The sequence below is a fragment of the Taudactylus pleione genome, unplaced genomic scaffold, assembly GCF_031769625.1.
Source record: "Taudactylus pleione unplaced genomic scaffold, aTauple2 ptg000178l, whole genome shotgun sequence".
NCBI lineage: Eukaryota > Metazoa > Chordata > Amphibia > Anura > Myobatrachidae > Taudactylus > Taudactylus pleione.
In genome coordinates this window covers 4,203,822-4,226,814 of record NW_028284580.1, presented here as the reverse complement: position 1 = coordinate 4,226,814, position 22,993 = coordinate 4,203,822, and the positions used below count along the sequence as shown (strand labels likewise).

Sequence of the window (22,993 nt, the reverse complement as noted above, 5' to 3'; positions counted from 1 at the left end):
AGTCCCGCTTGTAGGAAGGCGAGAATCCGAGACAGACGAAACTCCCGCGGTGCATAACCTCTCGGTCGACACCACTGGAAGAACGTATGCCACACGCGATGGTATATCCTCGCGGAAGACGGTTTCCGAGCTCGCAACATGGTACGCACCACAGAGCTGGAAAACCCCCGGGACCTCAGCATGGCCGTCTCAACAGCCACGCCGTCAAAGACAGCCGAGTCAGGTCCGGGTGAAGACAAGGACCCTGAGACAGAAGGTCCGGTCGTAGCGGCAACCGCAGTGGACTGTCCACGGACAGACCCTGAAGGTCTGAGAACCAGTGCCGTCTGGGCCACGCGGGAGCTATCAACAGGAGCGTCCCTCCTTCCTGTTTGAATTTACGGATTACCCGTGGAAGAAGGGAGACCGGAGGGAACAGGTATGCGAACCGGAACGTCCACCGGACGGACAGAGCATCCACCAGAGACGCCCCTTCGTCTCTTGTGCGAGACCCGTACACCGGCAACTTGTTGTTGTGCCGGGACGCCATGAGGTCGATCTCTGGAAGACCCCACCTGTCCACCAGCAGTTGAAAAACGTCCGGGTGCAGGGACCATTCCCCCAGATGAACGTCCTGGTGACTTAGAAAGTCCGCCTCCCAATTTAGCACTCCCGGGATGAAGACCGCTGATATGGCCGGAAGATTGCGCTCCGCCCAAACCAGGATCCAAGAGACCTGTACGAGAGCCGCCCGACTGCGGGTTCCTCCTTGCCTGTTTATGTAGGCCACGGTGGTAGCGTTGTCAGACTGGACCTGTACCGGGTGACCCTGGAGAAACCGATGTGCCTGCTGGAGAGCATTGAAGACCGCACGGATTTCCAAGATATTTATGGGAAGCTCCGCTTCTGTCGGCGTCCACCTGCCCTGGAACAAGTGTGGACCCGAAACCGCTTCCCAGCCCCGAAGACTGGCGTCTGTTGTCAACAGGACCCAATTTGGAACCCAGAACGGACGTCCCTTGTTGAGGTGGGTCGTCTGTAACCACCAAGCAAGGGACAGGCGAACCTCCGGGGTGAGCACAATCGTCTGGGACTTCAGAGACTGAGGCAGCCCGTTCCACTTGGACAGGATCAGGTGCTGCAGAGGTCTGGAGTGAAACTGGCCGTATTCCACCATGTCGAACACCGACACCATGGAGCCCAGTAACCTCATCGCCGAGTGTACGGACACCCGACGGCTGTGCAGACAACTGCGCACCCTTGACTGTGAAGCAGAGATCTTGTCCTCCGTCACGAAGATCTTTTGCTGTCCCGAGTCCAATAAGGCTCCAAGATGCAGAATCCTCCGAGACGGGATTAGAGTGGACTTCTGCCAGTTGATTAGCCAGCCGTGCCGTTGCAGCAGTGCAATGGTCAGGTCCAAGTGGCGTAACAGGAGCTCTGGAGATCCTGCCACCAATAACAGGTCGTCCAAGTACGGCAACATGCGGACTCCCTGCAGCCGCAGAGAAGCCGCCATGACCGCCATCACCTTGGTGAAAACCTGTGGTGCTGTCGCCAGGCCAAAAGGTAACGCCCGAAACTAGAAGTGATCGCTGCGGATTGCAAACCTGAGGAACTGTTGATGGCGCAAAAGAATAGGGACATGCAGGTAAGCGTCATGTATGTCCAATGACACCATGTAGTCCCCAGGTTCCAGCGCCAGAATGATGGACCGTAGGGTCTCCATCCGAAACTTCGGTACCCGCAAAGACCTGTTGAGTGCTTTGAGGTTGAGAATCGGACGATACGACCCATTGGGTTTCTGTACCAAAAAAAGATTTGAATAGAAACCCTGGCCCCCTCTGGGAGAATGGAACAGGCACTATAACTCCAGCCTGGAGCATAGTGTGCAATACCTTCCGCAGCTCCGTAGCCTTGTTCCAGTCTGATGGTAGACCCGTGGTGAAGAATCGAGCCGGGGGTCTGTGCCGGAAGGAGAGGGCGTACCCGTGGGAGACCACCTCCAGAACCCAAGTGTCTGTCGTAGTGGTCGACCAACACTGGGCGAACTGCAGCAGGCGGCCTCCCACCCTGGGATCCCCCAAAGGGAGGCCCGGACCGTCAGGCCGCAGGCTTGTCATCTGGCTTGGGGGCCGGACGTCTGGTACTCCATGCCTGCTTCCGGGGCTTGACCGATTTCTTAGGGCCAGCCTGTCGAGGAAACTACTGTGGTTTGGGCCTGCCCTGGGCCCTAGATGACTGAAAGGACGATGGTCCAGAACCAGAAGGAGCAGCGGCCGACGGGAGACAAGCCGATTTGGCTGCCGCCAGTGTGGCCACAATCTTATCCAGATCCGGACCGAAGAGAACTTCTCCGGTAAACGGCAACGCCTCCAGACCCTTTTTGGAATCTGCGTCCGCCTTCCAGGATCGCAGCCACAAGGTGCGACGAGCAGCTACCGCTGCTGAAGAAATCCTAGACACCAGAGTACTAATGTCTAGGGCCGCCTCGTTGATGTAGGTGGCCGAATCACGGAGATTGCCAATCAACTCTGCCTGTTCGGCCGGACAGTCGGAATCAAAAGAAGCCTCTAATGAATCCGCCCAGCGCTCCATCGCTCTGGCAACCCAGCAAATGGCCATAGCCGGCCATGCTGCCCCCCCCCCCCCGCAAGGGAATAAGCGGACTTCAGGCAGATCTGCACCTTGCGGTCCGTAGCATCCTTAAGGGAGGACATGGATGGCATCGGCAATGTGGCACTACGGACAAGACGGGTCACGTGAGAATCCACCTGTGGAGGGGATTCCCACTTTGCAAAATAATTATCCGCGAGCGGATAAGCCACCGCCAGGCGTCTCTGCGGCTGGTATCTTTTGCCAGGCTGTTTCCACGCCTCCTCGAATGGTCCACCAACTGACCCGAAAGAGGAAAGACTGTGGCATCGCCCTTCACATCTTTGAAAAAGGCATACTTAGATTTAGCCGCTGGGGGAACTTCGTCCTCAATCACCAAGGCTGTGCGGACCGCCCGAATAAGTCCAGGAATATATACTTTGGACTTAGCATCAGCGTCCTTAGCATGGAGAGGTTCCTGATCGTAAGGATCCAGAATCTCCCCATCATCAGACCTCCCCTCGTCATCCTCATAAGGAGCCGACAGAGACGCCACCGGCCGTTTATGCGGCCGCATCACAGACTCCCCTTGCAACACATCCGACAAGTGCTGTACAGAACTCGTCAGGGAGTTAACCCACGCTGGCTCCTGAGAAACCGGGAGCGGGGAAATAGGGAGACTGTGGGGTACCACCAATTGTCGTGGGAAACCCTGCATGGGTGATGACACCACTGACTGCTGGGACAAACCCATCGGTGTAAACGCGGGCTGCGGAGCTAACTGGCCCACTAAGGCTGTAAGCGCTTGAGCGAAACAAGCCCAGGGCGGCTCCTGTACGGTGCAGTAACCGTAAGAGGCCGCGCCATAGACAAACACTGCCGGCAGAGGCCCTCCGCGCTACCCTCCCCCTCCGCTAACGGTACTTTACACGTAGTACACTGTAGCCGGAGGGGAAAATCACTTTCAGACATGATGGCACCACGTATGTGACCCCTCTCACTAATTATATATTTAAGAGGCGAGAGACCACCCTGCAGCACCGCACCGCAAGGGCTTAGCAGAAAAAACAGGGACAGTATAAAGCTGACAGTTTAGAAAAAAAGTTACAGGCATCAGCGCTAGCACAGTCACATACAATGCAGAGAAATAACAATTCCTGCACTAACAGTGCTGATCACTCAACTACACAGACACAGGGCCTGGTAGGACATAGCGCTGCATACACAGACCTGACCACAGCGGAGGAGAGGTATGCGGGGGGACCCAGACCACGATGCTTCCAATGCAGGCTTCCAGCAGCGTTCACCATGCTTCAGAAAAGATGGCCGCCGAGGAGCAGAGAGAAGGCTGGCCTGGGGGAGGAGCGCTGACACAGGGCCAGTCAGCACAGTGCAGAGAGGGCTGTGTGCAGCGGGGGAGGCGCCGGCTGTGAGACAGGGAAGGCGCGCTCCCCTGGCATGCATTTAACCCCTGGGACGTCGCAGCGCTACCGCTCTGCTGCGGTCCGCTGTCCCAGGGGGTAGTGGAAGCGCAGGTTGGTCGCCTGGCTCCACGCTGCAGCCAGTCCCCAGGGAGCCCCCTGCCTGGGGACTTAGGACCATGTGATCAGCGGGGACCCCCCCGCGGGACCCCGCTGCTTACCTCTGTCCCCCTTGAATCCGGCCATGGTCCGGAACATCTGGGGCCACCGCTAGCTGTGACCCCAGATGTCCACCAGCATCCCCGGATCAGTACCGGCGTGGTGTAGGGAAGACAGCATGGACGTCAGGACTGACTGTCCATGCTGTTCATCCAGATGTGCAGCCACAGCTGCATGAAGAAAAAGCTTCAGGGGCACTTCTAAGCCCCCCTCTAGCAGGTGCCTCCGACTCCGGCCGGGCACCAAACGAAACTGAGATGCCTTGGCTCGGGGGCGGGGTATAGGAGGGGGACCTAGTGCATCCTGGGAGGCTGAAAGCTTAACTCTTTGGTGCCCGATGACTGACGTCACACCTATACCCCAAGGTGTCCTGTGGATACCCTATGGACCCTGAAGTAGAAATTTAAATACAGGTTGCAGCCATCATATTGACATTTACCGTTGCGACAGTTATGATGTCAACATGTTCACAATGTCGACATCTGAAATGCCTAGTTATGATGAGGCTTCGGGGATAGGAGTTTAGGTTTAGGCGGCAGGGGGAGGGGAGATTTCGGCCCTAGGAGGGGATGGTTAATCCCGTGGAAGGGGGATGGGGGGATAGGGGTTAGCATTACTCACTGACGCTGCAGGATCAGCTGGAACTCCCTGTTAGCTGATCGCCGCACCCGAAAGACACCCCGTGAGCTGTGGAACAAAGTATGTCACCGCTGGACCACCAGGAGTGTTTGAAATTATGTCGACATTTCAACAGAGTCCACATGATGAATGTCGACATTAGGACCATGTTGACGTTGAGAATGTTGACAAACCCTAAATACTAACTAATACAGATGAAAACATTTGTATGCAAACCCATGGAATTCACAGTGCACCACACTAATAAACGATTTGTTCTTAACTCGTACTTTAGGCTGAAAGCACTGGTAAAGCAGGGGCTGGATCTAGCAGACACATTGGGCCTGATTCAGTGCTGCACATACGGTGGGTAAAACTGCATCAGTTTCTCCATGTATGAATATAAATGCAGAACCCCGTCTATACTAAAAATTGTCTGCATCTATGCAATTGCATCGCCTCCAGTCATAGGTGCCCAAAACTGCAAGATCCATATGCAGACCGAATTGCATGCAACTGTGAATCAGGCCTATTGTGACAGCATACTATTATCCAGGCATTCCCACTGTATGCCTGTTTTTCTGTACAGTTCATTCATACCCCACCTACCCTCAGTTTTACTTTTATGAAAGTACAGAAGGAAGCATAGAACTTCAGTGTAACGTTTTAAATTTAAAAAATCTACCAAATACTCACTTGAGTTGTCCTGGGATTCTGCCACCTGGTCACTTTTATCTTCCTCGTGGGGATAGGTGACAGATGTGCTACCAACACTTGGGCCACTGACAATTTCATCCTCATCCTCACTATCAGAATCGTGGACTGTGATTGGCGCAGCTTTTACAACAGGTTGCAAACCACTGGGTCCTGCAGAACAGATAAATGTCAGGACAACCCTTACTCTTGTCCCTTCAGTATTGTTTCTACCATAGCTTTTAACATAGAATGCGTGCTAGTCAGAATAAATATGTACATATATACGTAAAATATTTACAACACATATATAGCTCTATGTACACAAGCACACAAATTACAGTATATATATATATATATATATTTATTTCTGTATACACACATACATACATAGAAACACACTTGTTTGTTTATATATAACTAGCTGAAGTACCCGGTGTTGCCCGGGTTTAAATCTTAGTTATTAAGTTAGGCATCTCAGATCAATAGCCATCCCTCTGTGAAGTTTTCATCCAAATCCATCCAGTGGAAGGTCTGGAACAGGCTCCCCGGGTCAAACTTCTGGCCAGCGTACACAAACGGGAGGTCCGACTGGGACCTCCACCCCCTAAAAGCTGTCCAGGATTCAACTGGACCACCTCGCGTTGGTTTCATCCCAATAGGTGCAGGGGTGTCCGAATGCATAACCGGACAAACAAACAAGCAAACAAACAGACCAATGAATTTTAAATATAAGATCCAACACTGCATCTCACAATGTTGCCGACTCAACCTTCACAAGATCTCTACAACAAGGCCTTTCCGCAACATGAACTCCACCAAAACTCATTCATGCACCATCTCTCCCCTCTGGCCTTCCACTTACTCTCCTCTCCCCACTGTATCCTATAATTTATGTTGCTGCCCATCTCATTAACTATCCTGCTGTTCTGTGTCGGCTGCCCCCCTCTGTAATCGGCAATCATTATGTCAACAAGGCCTATGTTGAGGCAAGCACCAGTATTCCACAAAGGTTAAAATGTTACTAAAAGCATTTTAACTGTATCGCTAAGATAACTTGAAATATACTGTGAAAGCAGCATGCTTAAAATTATACTAACGATACAGTTCAATTCTTTAAGGAGCATTTTAACTTTGTCAACATACTAGTACTTTCAACATTGCTCTGAAGTATTTACATAATGACTTTTGATCTGGGAACTGCATAACCTGCTTCACTGGCTCCCCATAACTTACATAATACAGTTTAAACTCATCACTGTTACGGACCTCCGGCCGATCTCCCCAGATACGCCAATCTGAGATTCGCCGCCCGTGACTTATACCAGTTAACTCAGCGCTTGTGGTTATTAACTCCGGTATCTGCCACCAGCAGAAGACCAATTTAACGCTAAAGCGTAAGGCAAACTTCTGCTCTCACCTGTACACACAACTTATCAATATTTAAACATAGGTAACATGCCAAACATCAGGCGTGTGGGTCATAAAAACAGAGTTCCAGAACTAGAATTAATGTTTTAATTCAAGAATACCTTCAAAGCTTAGTTCTAAAAAGTTACAAGATTATAATATTAAATAATATGAGATATGGTAAGAACTTACCTTTGTTATCTCTATTTCTACGAAGTCCATAGGGTTCCACAGGATACCTTAGGGTATAGGTGATGACGTCAGGCATCGGGCACCATAGAGTTAAGTTTTCAGCCTCCCAGGATGCACTAGGGTCCCCCTCCTATACCCCGCCCCCGAGCCAAGGCATCTCAGTTACGTACCAAGCCATAGGCCGGAGGAGGAGAAGGAAGAGAGAGAAAAAAGATCTGGACACACACAAGAATCACATTCTCACCAGAGGGAGACGGAAAAACCGGTGACCAGAGCAAAGCCCATCTGCAGCACAGGTGCGACAGGGCGGGAGTCCTGTGGAATCCTATGGACTTCGTAGAAATAGAGATAACAAAGGTAAGTTCTTACCATATCTCATATTTCTACTTCAGGGTCCATAGAGTATCCACAGGATACCTTGGGGATGTCCCAAAGCAGTATCCTTCAAGGGTGGGGACGCTCCTGTGCTGAAAGGAGAATCCGCCGCCCGAAGGAAGCATCCTGAGAGGCAAAGGTGTCAAACGCGTAATACCTCACAAAGGTATGGACAGAGGACCAAGTGGCAGTCTTGCAGATCTGGACTGCAGAGGCACCACGTCGAGCTGCTCAAGAAGGATCCACAGACCTAGTGGAATGAGCCCTCACAGAGGAAGGAACCGGCAGGCCCTCATGAAGATAAGCTTCTGAAATTGCCATACGGATCCAACCTGCCAAAGTTTGCTTTGAAGCAGGCCAACCCTTTTTACGGAAGCCATAGAGGACAAACAAGGCGTCAGACTTCCGAAACGAAGAAGTGCGATCAACATAAATCTTTAAGGCCCGCACAACGTCCAAAGTGGCCTCACCCACTGAAAGGTCAGGTGAGTTAAAAGCCGGCACAACGATTTCCTCGTCGATATGAAACCGGGAAATAACTTTGGGAAGAAAATCAGGACGAGTGCGCAGCACCGCCCTATTCCCATGAAAAATCAAGAAAGGGGGTCTACAAGATAAAGCCCCTAAATCAGAAACACGTCTGGCCGAAGCGATGGCCAGAAGGAAAACTGTTTTGGCTGTCAGCCATTTAAGATCCACTGAGCCCAGTGGTTCAAACGGCGGTCCCTGGAGAGCCCTCAGAACCACCGCCAAATCCCAAGGTGCCACCAGTGGAACAAATGGCGGCTGGATTCGAAGAACACCTTGCATAAAGGTGCGCACATCAGGGATCGTAGCAATCCTACGATGGAACCAGACAGACAGGGCAGAAACCTGCACCTTCAAAGAAGCAAGGCGAAGCCCATGGTCTAGTCCCGCCTGTAGGAAGGCTAGCACTCTAGACAGACGGAACTCCCGAGGTGCATAACTTCTCGGTCGACACCTTTGGAAGAACGTATGCCACACACGATGGTATATTCTTGCAGGAGACGGTTTTCGAGCTCTCAGCATAGTGCGTACTACAGAGCTGGAAAACCCCCTGGACCTTAACATGGCCATCTCAACAGCCACGCCATCAAAGACAGCCGAGTCAGGTCCGGGTGAAGACAAGGACTTGTGACAGTAGTCCGGTCGTAGCGGCAACCGCAGAGGAATGTCCACGGACAGACCCTGAAGGTCTGAGAACCAGTGCCGTCTGGGCCACGCGGGAGCTATCAACAGGAGCATCCCTCCTTCCTGTTTGAATTTCCGGATTACCCGTGGAAGAAGGGAAAACGGAGGAAAGAGATAAGCAAACCGGAACGTCCACCGGACGGACAGAGCATCCACCAGAGACGCCTTTTCGTCTCTTGTGCGAGACCCGTACACCGGCAACTTGTTGTTGTGCTGTGACGCCATGAGGTCGATCTCTGGAAGACCCCACCTGTCCACCGGAAGTTGAAAGACGTCCTGGTGCAGAGACCATTCCCCCGGATGAACGTCCTGGCGACTGAGAAAGTCGGCCACCGAATTGAGGACTCCCGGAATGAATACCGCTGATATGGCCGGGAGATTGCACTCCGCCCAGATCAGGATGCGGGACACCTCTACGAGTGCCGCCCGACTTCTGGTCCCTCCTTGCCGATTTATGTAAGCCACGGTGGTGGCGTTGTCCGACTGGACCTGCACGGGATGACCCTGGAGAACCCGATGGGCCTGCTGGAGAGCATTGAAAACGGCGCGGAGGTCCAAGATGTTTATCGGAAGCTCCTTTTCCGCCTGAGTCCATCTGCCCTGAAACAAGTGTGGACCCGTGACCGCTCCCCAGCCCCGAAGACTGGCGTCCGTTGTCAATAAGACCCAGTTCGGCACCCAAAATGGACGACCCTTGTTGAGATTGGTTGTCTGCAACCACCAGGCAAGGGACAGGCGAACCTCCGGAGTGAGCACCATCGTCTGGGATTTGAGACTCTGAGGCAGTCCATTCCATTTGGACAGGATCAATTGCTGCAGAGGTCTGGAGTGAAACTGGGCATATTCCACCATGTCGAATACGGACACCATGGAGCCCAGTAACCTCACACGTGGTGCTGTCGCCAAGCCAAAAGGTAACGCCCGGAATTGGAAGTGATCGTTGCGGATTGCAAACCTGAGGAACTGTTGATGGCGCGAAAGAATAGGGACATGCAGATAAGCGTCCTGTATGTCCAACACCATGTAATCCCCAGGTTCCAGCGCCAGAATGATGGACCGTAGGGTCTCCATCCGAAACCTCGGCAGCCGCAAAGACCTGTTGAGTGCTTTGAGGTTGAGTATCGGATGATACGACCCATTGGGTTTCTGCACCAAAAACAGATTGGAATAGAAACCCAGGCCCCTCTGGGTAAAAGGAACAGGCACTATAACTCCAGCCTGGAGCATAGTGTGCAAAACCTTCCGCAGTTCCGTGGCTTTGTTCCGGTCTGATGGAAGACCCGTGGTGAAGAATCGGGACGGGGGCCTGTGCCGGAAGGAGAGGGCATACCCGTGAGCAACCACCTCGTAAACCCAACTGTCTGTCGTGGTTACCGACCAACACTGGGCGAACCGTAGCAGGCGGCCTCCCACTTTGGGATCCCCCAAAGGGAGGCCAGGACCGTCAGCCCGCAGGTTTGTCATCGAACTTAGGGCCCGGACGTCTGGTACTCCAGGCCTGCTTCCGGGGCTTGGCCGACTTCTTGGGGCCAGCCTGTCGGGGAAAGGACTGTGCTTTAGGCCTACCCTGGGCCCTGTAAGGCCGAAAGGATGACGTACCTGAATTGGAGCGTCCGCCTTCCAAGATCGCAACCATAAGGTGCGACGACACTGCAGCAGAAGAAATCCATGAGGTCAGGGTACTGATATCTAAAGCCGCTTCGTTAATTTAAGTGGCCGAATCCCTGAGATTGCCTATCAACTGGGTCTGATCATCCGAACAGTCGGAGTCAAAAGACGCCTCTAAAGTATCTGCCCAGCGCTCCATAGCTCTGGCTACCCAACAAATGGCCATAGCCGGCCTGGCTAACCGCGCAAGGGATTAAACGGACTTATGCAGATTTCCACCTTACGGTCCGTGGCATTCCTTTAAGGAGGGCATGGGCAACGTGGCACTTCGGACCAGGCGTGCCACAAGTGAATCCACCTGTGGCGGGGATTCCCACTTAGCAAAATAATTGTCTGCAAACGGATACGCCACTGCTAAACGCCTTTGAGGCTGATACAGTTTGCCTGGATGTTTCCACGCCTCCTCTAAGTGGTCCACTAATTGTCCCGAAAGATAAAACACTGTGGCTTCACCCTTAACATCCTTGAAAAAGGCATATTTGGATTTTGACACCGGAGGCTCATCATCCTCAATAACTAAAGCAGTGCGGACTGCACGAATAAGGCCAGGAATATAAACCTTAGAGTTAGCGTCCGACTCTTTAGTACGGGGAGGTTCTTGGTCAGAAAGATCCAGAATCTCCCCATCATCGGACGTCCAGTCGTCATCCTCATAAGGAGCAGACAGACGCCACCGGCCGCTTGTGAGGCCGCAACACAGACTCCCCTTGTAACACGTCCGACAAATGCTGTACAGAGCTTGTCAGTGAATTAACCCACGCAGGCTCCTGAGAGACCTGAGGAGGGGAAATCGGGAGACTGTGGGGTACCATCAATTGTCTCGGGAAACCCTGCATGGGCGACGACACCACTGACTGCTGGGACAATCCCATCTGTGGGAAGGTAGGCTGCGGAGCTAACTGGCCCATGAGGGTTCTAAGCGCTTTGGCGAAACAAGCCCAGGGCGGCTCCTGTACCGGAGCCGTGACAGTAATTGGCCACGCCAATAAATAACACTGCCGAAATAGCCCCTCCGCGTTACCCTCCCCCTCCGCTATTGGTACCTTACACTTAGTACACAAAACCTGGAGAGGAAAGTCACTCTCAGACATGATGGTAAGTATGTGACCCCTCTCACTGATACTGGTTAGTATAGTGGGAGAACCACCCTGCAAGCACCGCACCGCAAGGGCTTTAGCAGAAGAAGAACAGGGACAGTGAAAAGGCTGACAGTAGAAAGTGAAAGTACAGGCAGCAGACGCTAGCAGAAGTCACATACCATGCAAAGAAATCAATTCCTGCACTATCAGCGCTGATTCTCAACTACGCAGACACAGAGCCTGGTAGGACACAGCGCTGCATACACAGACCTGAACCAACGGAGTAGAGGTATGCCGGAGGACCCAGACCGCGATGCCGCCGATCTTCAGCGTCCAGCAGCGCTCACCATGCTTCCAGCAAAATATGGCCACCGAGGAGGCCGGCCTGGGGGAGGAGCACTGCCACAGGGCCAGTCAGCAGAGCGGAGAGGGCTGTGTGCAGCGGGGGAGGCGCCGGCTGTGTTACAGGGAAGGCGCACTCCCCTGGCATGCAATTAACCCCTGGGACGACGCAGCGCTACCGCTCAGCTGCGGTCCGCTGTCCCAGGGGGGTAGTGGAAGCGCAGGTCCGAAACCTGGCTCCACGCTGCAGCCAGTCCCCAGGGAGCCCCCTGCCTGGGGACTCTGTACCATGTGCTCAGCAGGGACCCACCGCGGGACCCCGCTGCTTACCTGCTGCCCCCTTGAATCCGGCCATTGTCCCAAACATCTGGGGTCACTGCTGGCGGTGACCCCAGATGCCTACCAGCATCCCCAGATCAGTACCGGCGTTCTGGTACCGGCGGGGGTGTAGGGAAGACAGCATGGACGTCAGTACTGACTGTCCATGCTGTACATCCAGATGAGCAGCCACAGCTGCTTGTAGAAAACTTCAGGGGCCAATTCTAGCCCCCTCTAAACAGGTGCATCAGACTCCGGCCGGGCACCAAACGAAACTGAGATGCCTTGGCTCGGGGGCAGGGTATAGGAGGGGGATCCTAGTGCATCCTGGGAGGCTGAAAACTTAACTCTATGGTGCCCGATGCCTGACGTCAACACCTATACCCCAAGGTATCCTGTGGATACCCTATGTACCCTGAAGTAGAAAAAAAGGTTGCACACACGTTACTTACAATTTCAGAAATAAAATAAAGGAAAATACACAAATCACCGTTATCTTATGTGATTTGGGGGACAGGCAGCCCCTAATGACTAACTCCGATTCAGTCTGTACCTTTGATGAAAGTCCCTCAGTAAGAACACTGATTCAGAAGCCAGCTACAGTTTTTATGCCTGTTTCTCCTGACCCCCCTCCCTGAAGTAATTTTAACCCTTGTCAACTCAGAAAGGGTTGTCCAGCTGGTTGGATCTTTGGGGTCTCTCTCTCATTCGGACAGGGGTTATTTTAATTACCTATCATCCCTTTTTTGAAGTTTAGCTGTAAGGCTTATCTCAATATACATACCCCTGGACTTAGGTGAAAAAATACACACCTTTCGCAGACAATGTGTCTCTGGTATAAGCAGTACTGGTTTGATCTCTGTTCAGGAACAATACACAAAGCTCTTAATGACTTCTTCTGGCAGAGCCTGGTCAAATGGCTGGTACTTTCCAAGGTAATTTATCTTATGTGAGATACACATATTGACAATTATTACTGAAGCAGGAACGCAGGACTTCCTACCCTCTCTTCACTCTAGGTTCAAAGGCTTGCCACCCTACAACCATGAGTATCATTACACCAAGTTAACAAAAGGGCAAGTTACATGTCTATACCAATTTAAAGAAACAACAAATTACATGTCTATACCAATTACGCACCCTGCGCAGTTATGCCCGTGCAGATGCAAAATACGCAATTTTGCTACAATCACCCACACTTATAAAGCCCTCTAATCACTCCGCTCCCTCAGACATCTCTGACCTCATTTCTGTCCACACTCCTCTCACCCTCCATTGACCGCCTCCTCACCAAGATTTCTTTGGTTCTGCCTCTCTACTCTGAAATTACTCCCTCAGACTTTCTGCCAGACTCCACAACTTCAACCCTTAAGAGTCAGTCACTTCTTCATACAAGCCTAGCAACCCTCATGACTCTCTACTCAGCACCTATGATCACCACCACCTACCCTCTGTCCCAGTTCCCCCTCCTTGTTACACCCCTCCATCGTAGACTGTAATCCCTCATTGGGAGGGACCTCTTTCTTGATTCTCTCATCCTAGCAATAACCCTGCCACCAGTGCACATTTCTTCCCTTGTCTCCATTTTTCAAATCTGATCCTGTCTGTCCGCTCACTCATTGAGTGCTATTTGCTACAAACTCACCTACTATGCGACTATAAATGACTTTTTTTTTCTTATAATGCTAGCGATTTGCAATAGGTGCTACACTATTTTACATGGATGACATTGGAATTCAACAATAGACAACATCACAACATATGTGTTTCTGCATACAGTAATATAAGAAGAGAATAATAGAACTTACATATATTGATACCCACACATAAAAGCTCCATGGGACAAAGGGGCTGATTGAGTCGGATGCACTGCTGATGCCGGACAGTGCCTAAATACGCACCAATCAGTATTTGAGTGCTTAAATACGCTCACAGTGGGTGTCCCTGTACATTCAGACTTTCGGCTGTACACCAGTGAAGGGCATGCAGTGGCATCTGCAACCCTTCAAATCAGGATCAGCCCCAAAATGTTATCTCACATATATTAAGATCTTTTTCTAGCAGTGAGCAGGACACACTGTGCAACACTCAGGTACTCCTCAATACACTGTATGGAGATGCAAGTCACCAATGATTGCTTTACTGTTATAGACTGATTGGGCTGTTGTCTAGCAGTAGCCAAATGCACATTGCACACAAGCAATCATCATTTTATTCATATAGTGCTTCATGTACTTTACAGATATAATTACAATTGTTATTCTACTAATTTATGTATCAAGTGGACAGGGCCATCTTTGTAATCTAAGAAGCTAATTACACTTTTCATATATTATTTGTAAATGCAACATAAATGTAAATAAACATGACAACACCTGCTCGTTCTTCATCTACATCCATTGGTATAACGGCCACATTTGGAGCTGCAACTTCATTTTCTTGTTCTGGTGGTCTAATTTCATCCTGTGACACGTCTTCCATATCGTTCAGAGCTGCATATTTGAGGAAAACACAATAAAAGTTTAAAGATATATGCAAGGTACAAATACATGTTCTACCATACAAAGTAGGAGAAAGAGGGTGTCGCCTCAATATTGACCACATTGTGATATGATAAGGGGGAAATGGTATCAAATCTTCCAAATAGAACAAATGGAGAAATTGTCCATAGCAATCAATTAGCTTCATTTATCTAAAACATTCTATAGAATGATAGCTAGAAGCTGATTCGTTGCGGATTGGTTTCCCTCTTATCCTTTTAGAAGGTTTAATACCTGCCCATGTAACAGAGTGGTGACCATAGTACTCAGACTGCATGTATCCCATTGTCAGAATGGGATAATTGCATACAAACTCCAGATGGCCATCATTTGCATAGAGTGTGGAGCAATGGAAAAATAAATAATTGAAAAGCCTATAGTTCAAAAGAGAAGAAAAAAAACAAAAAATGAAAGTTATGATAAAACTTACCTTTGTTAACTTACTTTCTTCGAAGTCCATAGGGTCCACAGGGAGACCTAGGGGTGTAGGTGGTGGTTGAGGACTGGGCACCACACAGTTAAAGCTTTCAGCTCCCAGGATGCACTGGTCCAACCCCCTATACCCTGCCCCCAAGCCAGAGGCACCCCAGTTTGTGACAAGCCAAAGGCCAGAGGAGTAGAGAGAAGGAAGGCTTGTACACACAAGAATCACACTCTCATGTAGGAGGAGACGGGAAACCGGTGACCAGAAACATAGCCCATTTGAAACCAGGTGCGTCAGGGCACGTGCCCTGTCGACACTATGGACTTCGAAGAAGGAGTTAACAAAGGCAAGTTTTACCATAACTCATTTTTTTCTTCAGGGTCCAAAGGGCTCCACAGGGACACCTTGGAGATGTCCCAAAGCAGTCATTCAGTAGTGGGGATGCGCCTGCGCTGAGAGGAGAATCCGGCGCCCAAATGAAGCATCCTGAGAGGCAAAAGTATTGAAAGCATAGAATCTCAGAAAGGTACCAACAGAGGACCACGTGGCCGCCTTACAAAGCTGGTCAGCTAAGGCGCCACGGCAAGCTACCCACAAAGAACCCACAGAGTGAGTAGAATGAGCAGTAACGGTAGCCGGTACAGGAAGGCCTGCCTACGTGCGAGTCTGTGAGATAGTCATCCGAAGCCATCTAGCCAATGTCTGTTTGTTGGCTGGCCATCCCTTCTTGTGAAATCCATAGAGCACAAATAAGGAGTCTGATCTCTGAAGAGAACTGGTACGGTCCACATAGATCCTGAGGGCCCTGGACCACATCCAAGGAGGCCTCACCTTGGTGATTGAAAGGCCAGGTCTACAATTTCTTCATTAATGCGGAAACTAGTAACAACTTTTGGAAGGAAACCAGGGCGCGCCCTGTGCTAATGGAATATCAGAAATGGGGAGCGTCAAGAGAGCTCCACTAAATCCGACACTCTACTGGCGGACATCATAGCCGGAAAAGAAAAATAGTCTTCGCTGTGAGCCACTTGAGGTCCACAGATTCCAGAGGTTCAAACGGAGGACCCTGTAGGGCACAAAGAACTACTGACAAATCCCATTGAGCCACTGGAGGGACAAAGGGAGGTTGTATACGGAAGGCACCCTGGAGGAAGGTGTGGATATCTGGTAGTGGAGTAATATGACTTGTCTGTTCAGAAAACCCATAGTGAATAAGTAGGCTTACCATATCATCCCATTAAACTGGGACACTCATGGATTACACAGGTTCTGTGGCTCATTAAAACCTGGTGAATCCAGGCATGAAGTCAGCCAGTCACAGAACCTTTGTAATTAATTCATGAGTGTCCCGTTTTAAAGTGATAGTATGGTTAGCCTATGAATAACGCTTTAGGTAATGATATGCATATTTATCAAAAAATAAATGCCCGGCCTTTACACATTATGCCACACAGCCATGCCCGGCATTTACACATTATGCCTTGCAGTAATACCCCTTACAAATGATGCTGCACATTAATGCCCTTTAGTCCCCCTATGCGCTGCCCCAGTAATAGTTCCACCTATACATTGCCCCCAGTAATAGTCCCCCCTATGCAGTGCCCCCAGTATTAATCCCCCCTATGCAGTGCACCCAGTATTAATCCCCCCCTATACAGTGCCCAGTATTAATCCCCCCTATGCAGTGCCCCCAGTATTAATCCCCCCATGCAGTGTCCCCAGTATTAATCCCCCCCTATGCAGTGCCCCCAGTATTAATCCCCCCCTATGCATTGCCCCCAGTATTAATCCCCCCCCATGCATTGCCCCCAGTATTAATCCGTCCCTATGCATTGCCCCCAGTATTAATCCCCCCTATGCATTGCCCTCACAGTATTAATCCCCCCTATGCATTGCCCCCAGTAGTGGCTCACCTATTTGCCCATTAGTTACCTGGGCCTAATGCCCAGGTCACTCACACCTATTTGTGGGGCAGATACCTTAAATTGGGTCTAATGCCCCCTATGTAGCCCGGGCCTTGTGCCTGCCTATATATCCACAGGCCTATCCCACAGGCCTAGTGCCCGACAACCCTGGTGGTCTAGGGAGGGTTTAAACACAGATGGCCCAAGGCCGCCTACTGGTACGGTGGAAGAAGCTGCGGGGGGGACCTTAGATAGCTCTTTTTCTTTCCACCTCTGCAGTCCTCTCCGGTCCTCAGCTTAATTCTGCTGCTGGCCTGTCCTGGCCAGTGGCACCACGGCTTCCTTTTTTCCTCCTTGATCACGCGGTCTTCAGGCCTCTTGCGAGGCCGCATAGTTGTTGCCGCAACGCACTTCTCTTTGGGAGGTCTTCACTCCTCCACCGTACTAAAGTTTCCCGCTCAGCGGTGTCTATTAAAAGACGCCCCGAGTGGGCGGGGCTATATTGCGGCGAGCCGCAATTGGCTCGTCGCGTCTGCCTCCTATTGGCTGCTGGACCGTCCAGTGCCAAACAACCACCGCTGCTTCTTGGCTTCCGGGCAGCAAGCTCTGCTAAGCTTGCGCCAGGAGCCAAGCTTCTCTCGTCGAGACTTTACAGCCGACGCTGGTGGAAGCGACCAGGCAGATCCTTCACCAGGTACCCGCCGCGGTGGCTTACCCGGCGCAGGGAACAAACACACTGTCCCAGCGCCGGGCAGGGCTGTGCTGATGCTGGGATCAGACACTTGATCCCAGCACGGCTTTCCACAGCAGCAGCCAATGAGAGTCTCTGACTCTCCTTGGCTGCTATAACAGACAGCGTTGTGTCTTTCTCTGCAGGGGGGACACGCTGTGCTGCAGCCAGCTGTCCGGGATTGGCCACAGCACAGCGCGTCCCTGGGGACCCGGCAACTTTTGAAAAGTGAGTCCTCAGTGCTCAATCCCAGGTAAAATACGTGCTATAGCCTATAGCACGTATTTGTGAACACTGCGCTTAGAAGGCTTACTGGGTAGGGGCTTCTTGCCTTGCCTTGCAATATAGTCTGTAGAGGTAGCCACCAGACTCTGTAACAAGCTAGAGAATACATCTACCCATAGAGGGACACAGGAGATACCTGTATTGCCTGAACCTGCTGTGGCAGCCCCAGAAGGGGAATTATGGCCTACTGTGGTAGCCCCATAGGGGAAATTACAGTCGGTACCGCTAGGCGGTCCACAATAGTAGCCAGCGCCTGAGGAAAGGCAGCCCATGGGGGCTCTTGTGCAGGAGCTGGGGGCCTGATGGGCCTGGTGGAGTATAACATTTAACACATAACCCATCTTGTTTCAAATCCTCCTCACTTAAGCCTGCATCACATAATTTGCGTGATAGCAGTATGGGCGCAGTTCCTTGCTTGCTACTCTAGCCTTTGCTAGACATAGCTGTAGAGTAGTATAGCACACAATATGGCACTGGGTATAATGCAACCACTGGGTATGTAGGATACAAGTCGGAATGCAATATACTGATCCTGTCTTAGGCTTGGACAAGCTACACGAGCGCACAGCACAAATATGGCACTGTGCAGTAACTAACTGTATGTGACAACCCACACCAATACATTTATTGTAGAGATGTGAGGTACTGAGAAAAACCCTGAATACACCTGTATGTTAGGGCAAAGTCAGAAAAAGGGAAAGATATATACTGACAGTATAGATCAGTGGTTCCCAAACTGTGTGCCGTGGCACCCTGGGGTGCCTTGAGACACTTGCAGGGGTGCCTCTGGTTGGTGGTTTAGCACCAAATCAAATTATTTTTGGTCAATGTTATGTAAATATGTGGGCCAACAGTAGCGCAAACCTGTCCACCACCACATAACTGGACCTAAGGATGACAAGTAGCACAATTTACTTCACTCTACTCTCTTAAATTTTTTTCTGAATTTCTCGATAACAAACTTAAACTTAGGAATGCCGTGAAAGCAATGCTGATACTCTAGGGCGCCATGATTCAAAAAAGTTTGGGAACCACTGGTATAGATAAATAAACAGACAGGCAGCGCTAGCATAAGTCACATACACTGCAGAAATACAATATAACTGCAGAATGGCACTACAATCAACTACATAGATTCTGATAGCGCTACATAAAGAGGTATGTAGGGGGACCAGACCCTGCGTTTCCCTTTGTGCCTGAGCCTGGAGAAAATGGCCGCCAGAGACCTCTGAGGGGGCATGGTCGGAGGAGGATAGCAGCTCATGGAAGCGAGACCTCAGAGAAATGGCACCCTGAGCTGAGGGGAGGGGCTGCTTTAATGGGGAAAGCTGACCTCCCCATGCTGATTTTTTAACTACCGGGACGCTGTATTCCAGCTCCATATGTACCCTGGTGGTCTAGTGGATCACTGTGGACAAAGCCTGTGTTCACTCTCAGCTCCTCCGGTCTGTCCCCTGAGACCAGAGGGATGACTGCCAATCCGCGGGTCACCGTGAGCGATTACCCGCCTTACCTATCCCCTTGTGTCCGGGCTGCAGTCTAGCGAGGACCCAGGGATGCCCGCTGAAATCCCCAGCCGAAGCTGGCATTGCGGCGCCCGGAGGAGTGACGGAGTGGCAGCGCAGACGTCCTGTGGACAGTCTGCTGCTGCTCGCTCAACAGGAAAAGTATAAAATAATAAATCCTAAAATAAAAGCTTCTTGGGAATCCTAAGCAGTCCACTGCATAATGGTGACCCGACATCGGCTGGGCACCGACGAAACTGAGGTGCTTCTGGCTCGGGTGTGGGGTATAGGGGGATGGACCGATGCATCCTGGGAGCTGAAAGCTTTAATTGCGTGGTGCCCGTTCCTCAACCACCACCTACACCCCAAAGGTCTCCATCTGAAGCCCTATAGAACACGAAGAAGAACATTTTTTCAAGGGGTCAAAAAAGAGGACACAGACTGACAATAGAGTTAAGAAAGGCACTTGGCCAACAAAAGAAATCCTATCCCTACTTCAGACCCTCTTACAAAGTTTTTACAGTGTTTTTCATGTATCCATGACACGTAATTTAGGGGCACGCAATTTTTCTTGTGGCTTTTTTTCTTTACAGGCCATTACTTCAGTCAAGCTTCGACTGACACCCAGAGCATGGCAGGACACAGACTGTGGTCTACGCCAATCAGTAAGATAAATTTTTACGTACAGCAACAAGGCATAATAACTGAACGGATAAAAAGTATCACATCTGAGCAAGGAACCAAAAGAAACTCCCAACAGAGTCAGTGTATATAAAAACATATCAAGATAATGTTTTCTACAAAATAAAAAGGTTTAATGCATGAGATGTGCCTTTTCTTTTCAGTTTTCTCCTTATCCCTTTGCATACGCCAATGAGAACACATTAAAAAGAAAAGGTGGAAGAGATATTCGTTTGAAGATAAATAGAAATTTTCAGCGCATAGTAACCACCTTCCTTCAAGTAACATCAGGAGGAGAATAACAGTCTGAATAAAGAGAAAAGGACATACATCTAACATAAAATGATTTTACCTTCCAAGTAAGTGCCTTAAGGGAAAAACAGAAAAACATTCCAAGTGACATAAATTTTAATTTTTTTATAAAGGAACCTTTTGTATTATTATTATTTACAAGACACCACGGAATGTTAAGGAATTGAACATAAGACACCTTTTTCTTCCTTATTGAAAAACATTTTAATGAACTCAGAGCCATACATTTCAAATACCTCGTTGAGTTATACTACCATTGCGAGTTCAAGTTCTCTGGGAATTATCAGCAAAATCCTGCACTTATCTATAGGGCTCTCACATTCCATCATTCCAAGCAGGGTGAATGTGAGGATGACATTCTGGGCCTGATTCAGACCCGCTCGCAAGCAGGTCGATAGCCGGGCGGTATGCGCGAGTCCCGGAGCGAGCGAGAAATCACTCGCTCCAGCGCTCGCATCCAAAAGGGACGGCTGACGATGTTGATCAACAGCTCGCCCCGTTTGGTAGGCAGGTCGGGAAGGGGGGTGGCTGGCCAAACGGAGACGTTCCCGAAGGAACGCCTGCCGTTTGAGGGCGGCCCCACTGACATCACGAGAGCTCACTGGGGCTTGCGGCAGACGAGACAAGGGTCTCGTCGCAAGCCCCGATGGTTGTGATGGCCGCGACCATCACCTGGCCACTCGCCAAAGCTGTGGGTTGGCACCCACAGCTTAGCGAGCGGCCAGGAGGATGGACTGAAAAAAGAAAAAAAAAAACGCCTTTCAGACCTGCGAGTTGCCTCCGGCCAGTACCCAAGCACACCAACCAGAAGTGGTTCCAGGAGCTGGTGAATGAACATTGTGGTGGCAATTACTAGTCTCATACAAGTGGGAACACCATTTTAATTTGAAGGTGACACAATCGCTGTTTGTCTGGTGCCACAGAAACACCTATAGGAGTTGCTAGCAAAAGCAGGTTACCAACAATGTGATATTCCACAGTCATATGGTATCACAGAACTGCTGCAGGAGACTACAGCCCCAAAATCCTCTGGGGTGCAAAAAAGTGACAGTTGGAGAGAGAACAGGTGAGTGGCAGTTGCCTGAAACAGAAGTTACAATCAGAGGTGCATTAGTTAGGAGGGCCGACGTTATCGTATATAGAGCTGAAGTGTAACATAAAGCAGCTCCAGAGAGAGGGTAACATCTTAAGAACAGAAAAAGATAATAAACAGTGGTATCAGGCTGAGAAATTTTGCTCGAGTGGCATTAACACCTGTGATTGCAGCCATACCGTGAAAATCCTATACCAAAAAGGGGAGTTAATACTGAATCCACCTTGTACATTTATTACAGACAGCGCAGCACCTGTGCTCGATACTGTGCAGGACTTTAAGGGCTCAATCCAATTAGCTGCGAAGGGTACAACTTTTCGGTGCAATGGTATAGAGACGCTGACAACGGCACCGTAATTCGCCCCCTTGCGGCCCAATTTCATACTATACTCGCACATTTTGTGTGCAGCCCTGTTGGGCTGTAATGCTACTGATGCACACTCCTTCTCATCTCTCTATGTTCTACGGTTCTGCTTTATCTGTATATGTAATGGGAAAGACACATGAATTCCATGAAGGAAGAGAATAGTGGAGTGACCCATCACACTCCTGCCATGCTCCCAGATTCAGACACGGTCTGACTGTAGAAATTTTATGTAAAGAAATGACACCGGAAAATACCAATAGCCGTGACATTCTTGCACTTCAAAATGGAGCTCCCTTGTGTTGGTAATTATTAAATAGAGACATAAGGGCCATGTTCTTTTCCTGATCAAGTGCTCTGCCTCCTGTGGGTGGTGCATTACCACAACGTGAGCCTGAGTGTCCCTTGGCTTAAGGACAAAATAGAATAGTATATGAAGGAACAACTAGAACACATTACAATAAAAATTATTGTGACCCATCATCTACAACATTATATATAAGTATGCAGATAAATCTCACCTTCAGCAGCAATATGTTGTTCCTCTACATGGTTCTCTGGCCTTAGATCTGGCTCGTCATTCCCCTCCTCTTGTTGTGGAGGTGGAATGTTGTGTGGTTGTTGATTATTATTGTGCTGCAGATTGTTGTTGTTATTTTGGTGATTGTTGTTATTTTCATTCTCATTGTTCGAGTTTTGATTGCTTACTAGGGCTGAAGATACACCAATCCCTGTCCCTGCACTAAGACCGACTCGGGCACAACCCTTAAAATAAGAAAAATAAATGATCAGTTCAAAAATACCTTATCTCTTATATTAGTCCTCCGGATCAAAATATGGGCCTCATTTAGTAACAAGTTTTATCACCAAAACGAGTGATAAATGTCACTGTGTATGATAATGGTGCTCCAGCTCCCAACTATCAACTGTTAGAAAAATAACAGTTGGGAGCTGATAGGCTGGAGCAACATTTATCATACACAGTGAGTTTTATCACTCGTTTTGGTGATAAAACTCGTTACTAAATGGGGGCC

The 22,993-nt window shown here is 49.9% G+C and overlaps 1 protein-coding gene across 3 annotated transcripts in view; it reads right to left on the bottom strand.

The window, feature by feature from the left end:
* Positions 1-22,993, bottom strand: part of FBXO38 (F-box protein 38) — a 95,079-nt gene that overhangs the window by 32,288 nt on the left and 39,798 nt on the right. For all 3 annotated transcript variants that reach the window (XM_088475770.1, XM_088475768.1, XM_088475769.1), the window contains exons 12-14: positions 22,481-22,724; positions 14,497-14,613; positions 5,529-5,699 (exon numbers count right to left, since the gene is read on the bottom strand). In XM_088475770.1, coding sequence (XP_088331896.1) covers positions 5,529-5,699; positions 14,497-14,613; positions 22,481-22,724 — 532 coding nt within the window. The remainder of the gene's footprint in view (positions 1-5,528; positions 5,700-14,496; positions 14,614-22,480; positions 22,725-22,993) is intronic.